Genomic DNA, 13,443 nt, shown 5'->3' with positions numbered 1-13,443 from the left:
CAGATAGACGGACATGGTTCTAGTTGCTCCGTTCTTGCTTCAGAACTGCCTCTCCTTCTCCTGGGCACAGCTGTGAGCCCTCAGCAGCAATGTGGCCAGCCTCTCTCCAGCTGGGCCGTCTGGGAGACGCACCTTCTCCTTCCGTCTCGGCTGGCTTGTGCAGTTTGTCATGCTCACTTTCTGATGTCGGGGATCAATGTGAATATAGAAAACTGCCCTACCTCTCTAGCAGAGCAGTGATCTGTAGGTCAAGGAGCCACTTGGAGGAGTGGGAAGTGTATAGCAGGAACCCCAGGGTCCTGTGTAGATTTCTGTTCTAGCCTACCTCTTTACTTAATGAAGTCTTTAATTCTATTAACAATTTCTTTGACTGGACCCTTTTACAATTTTTTTTCTATTCGGAATTTTGAGATCTTAAATTACTGTTGAAATGCGTTAGTTACAAAGTAACCACCACCATATTCAGAAACTGGAAGACATTTAAGTGTGTTACACTATTATTAAGTAAATTATGGAACTCAATTATGGACATAAGAGTTATAAGAGTTCACAAAGTTAATCATCTTATTTGATGAAAGCAGAATAAGTGTTTGCTATACGAAGAATCCAGTGGGATTTTGTGTGTTGCAATCAGTCCTGAATGCTAGAGGACCTGTGAAGATTGCAAAAGAGTTGTCCGATTTAATCTCAAGCACGGAATCGCTTATGCCATCACTTGTGGAAATCGGCAAAATATTGCTGGATGGTTATTCGGATGCTTTCGGACTTGCTTGCTTTCCCGTTTCCCATCCGGAACGCGCTGTCGTTCAGGATCTGGCGGGCGCTGTGCTGTGACTGTGAAGACCTCGTGTGATGTCACACCTCGTCCGCATTCACGCCTGCTTCCATTGTGGCGTGAGGACCCAAGGCTTAGTCAGGCACTCTGGAAGCCGAGCCCAGGGCCTGGCCGTGGGGAAGAGGGAATGGAAAAGCATCTTGGTAAATGTGGTGCTCAGCCATTTCTTTCAGTTTATCTGCCTAGTGGAATGGGTTTTGAGATTGTGTTAGAATTTGTGCTCTTATTTTTTTCGGTTTGGAGGCTCGCTGTTAAATTTTTGTCGGGGTGGCGTTTTTTTGCTTGAAAAATAGTGTTGCGGCAAGTCTGTGATTGTGTAGCGTCAAGTGACCGTTTTGTACAAGCTATGCCCAGGCCACCATAAAACCCCAAAGTAGCTGATGAAACATTTTCACTTTTCTGAAATGTCCGTTTTAAATCAGGCCAAGGTTTTATTAAAAGATAAAAATCACCTCTCTGGCATTTGCAAAGAATCAGCAGAACCTGTTAAGTATTCATAAGACCGTATAAGATATGTAATCGCTGTAGGCTCTTGGTAACGTCTGCTATCCAGGATTAGTTATCCAGGGAGTAGGTGTTTCTCTCAGTGTCAAAGATGACTCAAGACTGTGGATTCCACAGCTAACTTGCCAAAGAGCCCTTCACACTCTTTGATGTGTGATTGAAAGACTGTATGCTGCCTAAGAAATAAGAAACATGGAATTTAAGTAGCGTTAGAAAATCTACTGGAACAAGAAAAACATCATACCTTTATTTGTTACGTCAAGATTTACCAAAGCTGGGTGCTTTAATTCAGGGTTAATTCTGAAAATGACCTATCTGATTTTGGCAAATTTAATTCTTGCAAATGCCAATGACTGTGTGAAGATTGCAGAGGTGAAAAAAACAAAGTCTGTTGCTCATTTCAGTCTCTCTTCTCATGTTTGTCAGCAAGAATAGCAATTAATTTACCCTGGATAAAGGCATCAGGAGAATAAATTGGTGAACAACTACCCTTGAAATAGCAAGGTTTTTGGAGCATGAGTCCATTATTCTGTTTCTTGATATGGTGATATCCATACATAAAGAAATTTGGGAGGTAAATGTAACATGCTGTGTATATAATGAAGCTATGTTGTCTAGTACATTTCTGGCTCATAACAAACGGAGTTATGGGGGATTTTGTCTGCTTGTGTTGGCATGGTAGTGGCTGATGTCTCCTGCTCTGTGTTTGATAATAGCAACACAAGGGTGTGAAGCCAAGGCTGAGACCGGTCAGGAGCGGAGGGGTCAGGGGGTCAGGGGGGCCGAGGCCGGTCCGGAGCGGAGGGGTCGAGGGGCCGAGGCCGGTCAGGAGCGGAGGGGTCGAGGGGCCAAGGCCGGTCAGGAGCGGAGGGGTCGAGGGGTTGAGGCCGGTCAGGAGCGGAGGGGTCAGGGGGTCAGGGGGGCCGAGGCCGGTCAGGAGCGGAGGGGTCGAGGGGCTGAGGCCGGTCCGGAGCGGAGGGGTCGAGGGGCTGAGGCCGGTCAGGAGCGGAGGGGTTGAGGGGCCGAAGCCGGTCAGAAGCGGAGGGGTCGAGGGGTTGATGCCGGTCAGGAGCGGAGGGGTCGAGGGGCCGAGGCCGGTCAGGAGCGGAGGGGTTGAGGGGCCGAGGCCGGTCAGGAGCGGAGGGGTTGAGGGGCCGAAGCCGGTCAGGAGCGGAGGGGTCGAGGGGTTGATGCCGGTCAGGAGCAGGGGGATCAAGGGGCTGAGGCCAGTCAGGAGCAGAGGGATCAGGGGGTCAGGGGGTCAGAGGGGCTGAGGTGCCTCTTTCCACTCGCACTTGATCCCTGTGAAGTGGAACACAGGTTGGGGAAAAAAGTGTTGTAAATATTCTTTTTGATGTGCTTTTCGCTTGTTGACAAGGGCAATCCATGTGCCACTGATTTTGAACAGTATTTTTCTTTAAAAAAACAAAGCTTACCATTTATTTGCCATTTATTACCATTTATTATCGCTGTTCTTTTGATTTTCCTGCCATCATTTCAGTAAGAAAATGGAACATGTGAGAAGCACTAGGAAAACTGTTCCAGAAGTCTTATTTCCTACAGCACCAAGTGACTTCCAAGCTATCGTGCACAGTGTTCCTGATTTAGTTGACCGGCTTCGATTAACTTGAATGGGGTTCTGCTGATGATATTGGCCACAGCAGTCTCATTCATGAGTCATTTTGGATGCAGAGCTAAGTACAACAGCTTCCAAAACCAGCCAGCCTTTCTTTTCTGCAAGCAGTGTATCTGAACTGCAGAAAGGTCTGTTCTTCCTGACGGGTAACTGAAAGCCAGGTTTCTCTGGGATGAAGGGTTATGGTTCATCTTTAATTGTCTGATTTTAGACCTGTTCAGAAGGACTAGGATTTTGAACATGGAAGTTTACCATCCCTCACAATAGACCGCTGTGCAGACTGCTCGACAGTCGGAGGCCCTCAAGATTTCTGCCAAGTTTTTTTTTTAATGTCCTTAAAATAGCCTTTTGCTGAGTGAATTTACAAAGCCTGTCTGGCTGGACAGGAAATGGCAGTGCCCACCATCTCAGAAGTAAAATGTTTTTGTTTTTCTTTTTGGCTCAATTGAGCTGTTGCAGCTGATGTTTAGCAGATGCTCAAAACCTTTTTTTTTTTTTTCCTGGAGCCGGGAAAGCCCCACACAGTCTTGCCTCCCTCTGGAGCTGCAGGATCTGACCCCAGACAGTAATGATATCATCTTATTTACCCACAGCGACTCGCAGAGACGCAGAGTCACACAGTGGACGGACCTGTGGCGTGGATGGCTGCTGTTAACTTGAGTTCAGAGGAGCTCGGTTTTACATGTCATTACAAAGACAAAGCAGTGTGGTTCATAAATGTATTCTGGCAACTAACTGTGTCAGTGGCAGGAGATGACTGAAACTTAGTATATAGGATTAGTATAAAGCCTCCAAAAGGGTGTTGAATGAGTTATGTTCCCTAATTATTATTAATAAAAACATCATGCATGTTAATTGCCTTCCACAACAAAACAATGGTCGAGTAGCCGGCTTTTAAGAAACGTAACTACATTTTGCTACAGTTTTTTAAGCAGCACGCTGATGGTTATGGTTTTCCCTGCTCCAATCCCAGTAAGTGTTGAAACCAAAGTTAAAATCCAGGGCACAGGGGTCCCTCATCCAGTATGGGGGCTTGCTGGGGGTGCTGGCGTAGGTCGCTGGCTTGAAATAAAAGAGCTGTAACTGGTAAAAGACTGTCGCTATTCACCCCCTCCCCCAAATTTATCAAGCACTTCATCTTTTGTTTGAAGTACATATCTCTAAAAATACATCTACACTGTCTTCTCTGTCCTCTGTCCTGTGTCCCTAATGATCCCCTGTGTGTCTGTCTTTCTCTGTTCTTCTGTTGTTACCATACTGTGCATGTTGCTCCTCTGGTACCTTTTCTCCAGTGGATCTTGGGGCTCGCCTCGGCTGCGCTCATTCCTTTTTTTCTGGTCCCTTGTGTTTGTTTGCTTTTATTCCATTAAACTGAAACATTTGTATTTATGAGTAGTAGCAACAATGGCCCAATTTGTTTTGGTAATACGCAGTAACCCATGAGTCACAGGGCAAGGCCCGGTTATAGTTGTTTTGGAGTTCTGAGCACAGTTTTTTTTCTGTGTTGTATAACAACTAATCTTGTTTAAATTGAAGACAGAGCACACGCAGGGCTGTCTAAATGTTTAAACAAAGATCCGGATCCACAGTTGCCTAAAGGAAACAGAGGAGACAATGTTTTGATTTCTCTCTGGCTTGACCAATAGCATGCACTGTAGAGAGAGGCCAGTCCTGAGAAACGCACAGCCCAGGCGGTGGAGCAGGAAGACACCTCTTCTTCACCAAGGTGAGGCTAGCAGCTCAGTCTGCGTAGAGCAAGAGGTGTTACTTTGGTTTGCCCGTGGCCTAATGCAGACGCTCTACATTAGCAGCAGTGCCTCTTAGTGTTTCACTGGGAGCAGCTCGTGATGGGGAGGGACCATGAAGCACAGTAATCGGGTACAAACACAGGTTACCTGGCAAGAGAGATGTTCCCTGGAGATATTTGGATTCGTTTTTATTCCCCGGTAGGTGCCTCCAGATCAGGAACGCTGACTTGAAAAAAAAAGCCAAGTGTGTCTCCACATTCCCTCTGAGAGACAGATGGCAGAGTCTTCTTTCCAGCTGCTGTGTCAGATGAACATGGCTGGGTAGTTTGTTCCACACCCCCAAAACCCTGAGGTCAAGGCGTTCTTGAAGGTGTGAGAGAAGAGCTTTCAGGTGTGGCTTAATTACTGAGTCGTCTTGAACATGTGTGTCCTGAACGACTAACGGTTTTCTTGCTGATGGTTTAAAAGGGTTTGGTATAAAATAACCTCAGGAGGAGGTGTGTTAAATTAACATGCACAGGACTGGCACAGAAGAAAAGGGACTTTTTAAGGTTCTCGTGGACAGGGTTGGGGTAGCACCTGTTGCCAAAAAAAAAATGCAGGTGCACTTTGTTTTAAGAGCAAAGGCTGTACTGGGATGGATAACCTCTGCAGCTCCTGTGTTGGGGCTGGGGGACGTGTGGGGGAATGCTGTAAATGAGTCCAGTGTGTGGGGCGCTGAGCATTGGTGAGCAGAGGGGGTGGTTCTTCCCTAGCTGGTAATTGAGTCCATGCCTGTAATGCACTGAAGAAGTCAGCCAACACGTGCAAGTGATTTGCAGCAATGCCTGTTTTGGAGGCACTTGAAAGAAGCAGCAATGCTTGCCTTTCCTTCTGCTTCCTCACTTTAATTCATTTCTTTTTTTTCCCCTATTGATTTAAAGTTATCCCAGTTTTCCATGAGTCAAAGGAGGAGCTTTTTAGCGTGAGACTCCTCTGTCCTTCTACTGCACACTGTTCTGGGGTTGTGGTCAGTTCACAGGAAGCGTTTTTGGTAGATGTCATTTCACAAGACTTACTGCCACGTTTGCTGCAGTGCTAGCTTTCATCTTTAATGCCTTCATCACCATGATGGAAACCTCAGTCTTTTCAATTGTAGATTTCAATTGTACATAAAAAATAAATTATAATAATTATAATAATAATTGCTTACACTTATATAGCGCTTTTCTGGACACTTCACTCAAAGTGCTTTACAGGTAATGGGGATCCCCTCCACCACCACCAGTGTGCAGCCCCACCTGGGTAATAAAATCATGCTCTCTTCTGCTAAAATGTGGTCAAAAGCGCACATGGTCATTCTTTCCTTTTTTTAATAGAACAGGAACCTTGCTTGTCTGAGGTGCAGTTAAACAATCCCCCTCATGTAATAATAGGCAGTAGATTCCATATACTTGTCAGACCGATCTTTTCATTTTGTGTACAACATGAATGTTTCCTTCAGCATTCAGTCCACTGACAGCAAGCGTCTTTTCGACAGTTCATGCAAGGTTTGCGGATTAGAAACGTATTTTGTGGCACAAAAACACATTCACAAGATTAAAAGCATAAAAGGCATGAACGCTGCGTTCCATGTGGTAGTACGCCCCTGACCCTCTGACCTTTGTTGGCATGGCAATCGAAAACCGGTAGCATAGTAACAAAAGATGATGAATGCCGACAGTGTATGGAGGGATTGGAAAGATAAGTGTTCAAGGCCTGACACTCCAAGTGCCTGCACTTTCTGTAGCTACTGTCTCTGAGGCAAGAAGCTGCTGCCTGAGTTTCCTTGTCTTCAGTTTAGATATTACCCTGCTTCTCTGGTGCTAAACTTTAACTTGAATGTACCGCAGAGAATGTGGGGGAGCTTCTTAAGTATGCTGCCATACTGGTCATAAGTTTTTCTGCTGGCTTCTGAAGTAACATTTTGCCAGATTACCCACGTGTTTTAAGCGGTGTTAGTCATGTTGTATCATACCATTTTTTGGAATATTTAATACACATTAAGAATTTGGAAACCCGTGTCATCAAAACAGTTTAATCCATTAAAAACGTTTAATCCCTCCCCACACACAGAATCTTTCAATCAAATATTGCTACATACAAAATATTTGCTTGAAGCAGTAGCGTACCTAATGTTAGTGCAGTTATGCGGTCCAGGACTAGAAGAAGTCAGGGCCTGTGAAACCTGTCCTGGGCTCTTCAGGACAAACAGTGAACCAGAGGACCCAAGTGGCATCAGTGGGGAAGTGCATTTAAAACTGAGAAAAAGGAGGCAGTTCTTTACCCAAATACTGGAACACACTGCCCACCATGTTGTTGAAGCTGATACCCTGGCATCTTTCCAGAATCAGAAAGGGGAACTTCAGTCACAGTTTTTCAGACTGGCTGTTAAAATGCGAACTTTAACAAATTTCTAATTAAGTGTAAAACCGTGAACTTCATGGAAGAACTGTTTCAGTCATGATGTTGTCACAGGCAAACAAGAAACCGCTGGTCTCGCCATGAGTTACTGTACACAAATTGTGACGTGAAAGCAGCCCTTCCTGCTCACTAGTCGCTATAAACAACTCAGGAACACGCTCTCCTAACAACGTTTATTATTATTTGTGTATTTTAGATGGTTGGCAGGTTGTATTTTGCAATACTTCAAAGTATCTAAAAAACATGTCATGTCGAATGTGTTGTTTTATAGTTTCATAATATAGAAGCCACATTCACTTGGCCTAAAGAATGCTCAGAATGTAACAGGGCTGCTTTCACATCGCCAGATGATTTGTTGTCTCATTCGGAATTGCGGACAGTGATGGCAATATGACGCTACATTGAAACTTCGTCTCTTTTGTGGCCTAAATTGGAGGTTGTACACATTATTGTAGTTTCATTGGGGTTTGAACCACTCATCATCATAACCCTGAAATGTAAAAATACTGTTGCAGTTCCCCTGTAATGAGACCCTCAGATCACACGACTACTAGATAACTAGGTGGGCTAGTTGCTCGAGTCGGTGGGCCTCTTCTTTCATGATGTTCTCGCGATAAACATGGAGGTAACGGCTTCCATCGTGGCGTCTGTGTTTGAGAATTGTGTGTTTAGGTGGAGGTTCTGTTGTTGGAGCTATTATCCACTCATTCACATCGGTCTGTCTGCAGTGAGCAGGTGCGTCTGTCTGTGAGGGGTTAAGGGCTGTTTGGGCTAATTCGGCACTCGAAGTGTTGAAACAGCTGTTTGGGCTTCTACTTCCAGGCCTGTACTGGGGCACACGGTTCACACAGATGAATGAATCGGGTTCATCGAAGGACTGAGCTGCCATCAATAGCCTAGATCACTTTGTTTCGCTTTCAGGACAGACGCCTGAGTGACTTACTCATCATCAGTCCATCTGTACACAAACAGTCAGCACCAAATGAGCATTCTCCTCCTCCTGCTTATAGACACTGCTGGGAGTCAGAACTGCACACACTGTTAAGTAGAGATGCTATAGTGATTTTAGAGCTGATGACCTGTAATACTTAAATAGCAGATTAGTGTTTGCCAGAACTATAGGCTATTTCTAGAGTACCCCTTTTCTTAATAATGAATACATCTGATTGGTGTCTTTGTCCTTAATTTAACTTTTTAAAATTTTGACTTTGAACTAAACAGGCATTAACATTTGTCTTAATTCTGTTGTTCCACACTACCACAGTAAATCAAGAATCAGGCCGTTTTCCTTTCAGCTGCCTTTCTTTATAGACCCTTGATGTGTGACTTTGGTCAGGTTGCTGTGTCTCTGGGGAAAAACTGCACAGTTACTTCTGTGAGCGCCGTGTTCCCTGTCTTGTGAACTTTTCCTTGCACTCAGTCCTGTGTTCCCCTCTGCCCCAGTCCTGTGCCTGTTGGGACTGTCAGAGCAGAGGGGTTTGCTGACAGACCGCGTGTGCAAGCCTAGCTGACTTTCTACAGCAGCTCTCTTACTCGGCTCTGCTCAGGCTTTGCACAGACCTGCCAAGCAACTAGAAGTGGCTTGAAGTCTCAGCATCTAAATTTAGAAGCATAATAGTACCGTAGTGGAGTGATCATTGAGTGAGGCACTGGGATCAGGAAGGCATGCATTGAAAGCCCTTGATCGGAGGAATCCCTGGAGGCCTGTCAGGGCTGTACAGACTCATGCAGTGCAGCTGTGAGGACAGGCTGTCTGCCACATGGCTGGAGCTTCATTGTGCCTTTTTTTCGTAATGCTGCTCTGACAGACACTGACAGTATGTGTCAGCACAAGCCGCCTCACCCAGGGAAACCATTTAAACTTCACAAGGGCATTTGTTCCCTGACAGTGAACTCCCACCGGTTAACTGATTTGGGCCCAGTTCGAGCCAGAGCACTGCTAATGTGTTACGTTGATGCCGCTGCTTAATATACAGTATAATTTCTAGAATGACACATTTTTCCCCTTTACCCCTTTACCCCAGGCCAGGCAAGATCAGTTTTCAAGTTCAAGGTTTAAAGAGACCCTTAAAAACGCCTCTTTTTGTTCCATGTGAATTTTAAAGATAAGGCCTCATATGATCTGGATATTTAGAGAAAGAATACTTCCCAGCCGGGGACAGAGACTTAATCTTGAGGACCCATGCTCATGTGATTGCCGTGCTCCTGTTGAGAGCTACTTCAGCTTCACTGAGGGCATCGTACAGCTCGCAGTTTGAGAACTTGGCTAAACATAATTTAGTCATCAGTCCTGTGGAGGTATGAGTGTGGAGGAAGTAAGCAGAGTTGCTTGGTAACAGACCATTCCAGGTTAATGGAGTTGTGTATCAAAAGATACAGATCACTGGTGATTCCAAATTAAAGGAGAAAAAAAAAGAAAAATTGTGTTTTTAGGCATAATGCGAAAGTACCTGAGCTGTCTCTTTGGTAATTTACAGTAATTCAGAAATCTGTGCCATGCAACGTCTAACTTCGTCAGACAGTTACTGTAAAAGTACTTGTTTCTTGTAGCCAGAGTCCAGAAATGAGAAGAGGTAATTCTGTCTGTTTGGCTCATTGATTGCTATAGTGGTAGCTTATTGATCTTCGATTGTCATCCAGCTCCTTCAGGAATAGATGTGAGTAAGTCACTGAAATCCGTGGTAGAATTGGGATGCTTTTCTTCTGTAAGATAGTACAACCCAATCTGAAGAGTTGCATGGCCTAAGCTATTTTTTAGTGGTTAGTTATGTCGAATGTCACCTTGATCTGCTGTATCATCAAACACGGGGGAATGAGATCTGACTGTTATGAGCCTTGGATCCTCCTGAGCTCGACAGCAACTGTTAATGTGTGACCATTTCATTGCTTTTGCAGATCCATCAGCAGGAACAGATTTACTGGAACGAACAGCTTAATCTTGGAAGTAGTTTTGCAGTCTATGCTGTTAGGGGAACAGGTCAGATAGATCCACAGGATGTTTGTGATTCATTTCTGGCTCCACTGTGAAAAGCATGGAGCTGGTTAAACTCCACTTCTTCACCCACAATAACCTGCTGTTGTTTTAAAGGATGCTTCTGTCTTGTTCTGCAGTTCTTACAAAGGAGTCCATAATTACAGTAATTTTGTTTTGGAGAAGGCCTTGATAAGCATCACGTGCAATCATCCAGTAAATATATACCTGTTTTTCATCCTACAAACATTCATTGTAACGAATGAAACCTCTTCAGGCAGCAAACTTGCTGTAAGCTGAGAAGCACATGCTGAGCCCCTATTGTAGGAAGACATGCCCGGATTTGTAAAACTTTATCACACTGTTTAGACTTGTTTATGTTCTGCTTGTTGTGTTGTGGTGTGCACACGTTCTCTTGTTCAATTTATCATGCATTATCTGTGCAATCAATGTGCATCATAGGACCCAAATGTGTGGAAGATTCCCAGGGTGGCGCAGAGAATGCAAAGAAAGCATGAAAAGCAATAACCATGGTCCAGAAAATGGAAGTAATTAAGTAATTGAATGAGAGTCAGTGATCAAAAGACATTTGTGTTGCTATGAATTTGGATGCTGTCCCTACAATCTTTTTGCAAAAGGAGAAGATAGAAATAATTGTCGAATCTAGTGTCGGTGCTGTGAAACTGCATTACAAAGGCAAAAGATTTATGTTTTATTTCTGCATTTTTATGATTAAATTGAAGCTTGAAAGGTGAGATAACTATTCTTTCTTTTGTACAGTTGTGAACAAAGTGAGCAGGGGATTGCCGACTAGTTGTTGAAGATATGATTGTTTAATATGCTTTTTCTGCTTGTTTAGTTCATGGTATTTGTTGTTTAGGTTTGTTAATGAGTTATTTTGAGGGTAAAACAATGTTTGATAGTTTCAGCTGGTATGCTGTTCTAATGACAGGATCATTTTGGGGGGTGCTCTCAGGGTGGGAGGGTTGTATATGAGTTAGAAAATGTAGCATGTGATCCTTTGAGAATTATGTCTTCGATTTATGAATTTTCAACTTGCAAACTGTTTTCAGTTTTCAGAAATTGAGGGATGACTGCGTAGAGAAATTTATTTCCAAACCTGAAGGAAAGTAATGTTTTGCTACAGCTGGCCAGGATGGTTCCACCCTGATACTGCATTGTTGTGTCCCATAACTGTTTTATTGTTAGTGAAAGGAAATAACGCAGAAGAGTGAATGAACCCTTCTGTTGCTGTAATGTAACTGAAACCCAGACCTGTAGTGGACCAGCCTGATGCTTGGCTTTGTCCTGGGTAGAGGCTATTTTCCATTAGGCCTTCTTGGGCTACGGTTACTGACAAATATCAAAGCCTCTGATGCCCCTGGGTGAAGTCTGCCCTTTTAGTGCTGCTGTATCGCTGGCTGTCTCTGTGGGCTGTGGAACCTCTGTAGGACCCATAGAAAGAGTCCTGTGTTTCGCCACTCTCCAAGGGAGAGCTGACGGATCGCATTTCCATGTTTATTCACACATGCGTGCAAGACAGCTTTCTGTTGAGGTAATGGTGTGAATATACAGGAGCTGTTTGCACAGATAAGGGTATGCGTGTCAAAGGATGGTGCGTCGTGGCAGTTTAAACGTTGTAATAGACAACTGCCCACAGAGCCTCACTCATTAAAAAGGGACTGGATGTTATGAGTCTGTTTGGTATGCGTGCATGCTTTAGAACAGGGCGTTCTTCAGGGATCTGTAGTGCCCATCAGGTGCTCTGTCACACTGAAGGAGTTAGCTTCATTCCTTAGCATTTCAGGTATTTGCCAGAGCTGTTCCTTTCAGAAGCTGCTCCAGTGTTTTATCTTGCCCTCATCTTGGGTGTCTTTTGACCAAGCTATTTCTCTGCACTTTCCTTGTTCAGCACTTTCCAGGATCCTGAATGTTAAGATACTTGTTCATCTGTCCTCTAAAGTAGCCCACTGTAAATTTCTTTTCCTGCTTATCCCTGTAAGGCACCTGGTGCTATGATGTCCTTGGCTCCCTGAGCTTTAGATCTTCCTTAAGGTCATTTGACCTTCAGTTCTTAGCTACTGCAGTTGATGTATCTCGTAATACATCCTTAAATCTTATAATCTTATAATTCTCTCTTGAGCACATACCAGTTTAATAGAAGCTTTGTACACCACATTCAGGAATGCACAAAATAAGTCTTTTATTTCTTCCTGTGATTTTTATGTATTTTGTTGTTTTCACAGTGAACATTGAGAGGATAGAGCTGAAGACCCAGGCGCACAGGAAGAGTGAGAAGCTGGCAGAGTACCTGTTTGAGGTAAGCAGTGTGGCACACAGGCTGATGGCAGAGGGCTCTTGTTGTCACAGCCTGCAGGCAACCCGCCTGGTGTTTTCTCCTCGGAAAGAGTGGGACTTTCATATCATTCCAGTCTGTGGCTGCCTGCGTCTCTGTGTCCGTGCATGCAGTTGGAAGGAAGTGTTTCCCAGCAGTGAATTCCAATCGACAATTTCAATTTTAGTTTGAATAAACTGATAGCGCAGCATTTCATCCTAGAGAGAGCACTGACCGAGCTTGCAGTGTTCACTGCACATGAAGAAATGCAAAACTCCAAGTCCATCTCCAAATCCAGACTCCAAAGACAAGTTCTAGTCTTTAATGCCTGCTGGAGGTTTTGAGAAGAGTTTATCACTTTCTGTTCTGTAGATGTATGAGGTCAGAGAGACATCTAACATTTAAATAGAATTGGTCGTATTGCATGACCGGACCTCACACATGAAGAATTGGTGATGAAAGAACAGTTTTGGTGATACAAGGTAATCTAGAAAAGGAGGAATGGAAAGATGGTGATCTGGATTATGGGCAACGTAAGAAGGCTTCACTCAGCTCTCAGGGAAGGGCTGGCCAATATCAGTCACGTCAGGATCTGCCAATAGAGTTTGAGGCAGCAAACTCATGTCCATGTACTTGATGACAGGGAAACGCCTGTGTGCAAGAGCTCCGCTGAGTACGCTTTTCTCATCTTCAGCGGGTTCAGTGGGAATTGGGAGAGCCTGATGGGAATCGTGACAAACTTCCCACACACTGTTCCATTTTTCTACCTGGTTTACATCTCAATAGGAAGTTCATATTCAGGACTGACCTTAAAATGTTCCCCGTTTCACCTCAACAGAGCCAACGCAGTTCTTTCTAAGCAGTCTTGTGCTCCTTTGTTGGGCATTGTTAGAGACAGCTGCAAAGAAAGGAAATTCCCGGGATACGTAAACTGTTTGGAAATAACAATCCACGTACTCCACGTGTTTGGCA

General features: G+C 44.3%; 1 protein-coding gene across 1 annotated transcript in view; it reads left to right on the top strand.

Annotated features, from left to right (window-relative positions):
* Positions 1 to 13,443, top strand: part of zcchc14 (zinc finger, CCHC domain containing 14) — a 55,038-nt gene that overhangs the window by 17,312 nt on the left and 24,283 nt on the right. Inside the window, exon 3 of the mRNA XM_088613986.1 lies at positions 12,383 to 12,456. Within this exon, the coding sequence (XP_088470112.1) occupies positions 12,383 to 12,456 (74 nt within the window). The remainder of the gene's footprint in view (positions 1 to 12,382; positions 12,457 to 13,443) is intronic.

The sequence above is a fragment of the Lepisosteus platostomus genome, chromosome 20 (assembly GCF_059453375.1).
Source record: "Lepisosteus platostomus isolate fLepPlt1 chromosome 20, fLepPlt1.hap1, whole genome shotgun sequence".
Lineage (NCBI taxonomy): Eukaryota > Metazoa > Chordata > Actinopteri > Semionotiformes > Lepisosteidae > Lepisosteus > Lepisosteus platostomus.
The sequence above is the reverse complement of the archived record's forward strand: the minus strand, read 5'-3'. Positions and strand labels throughout refer to the sequence as shown.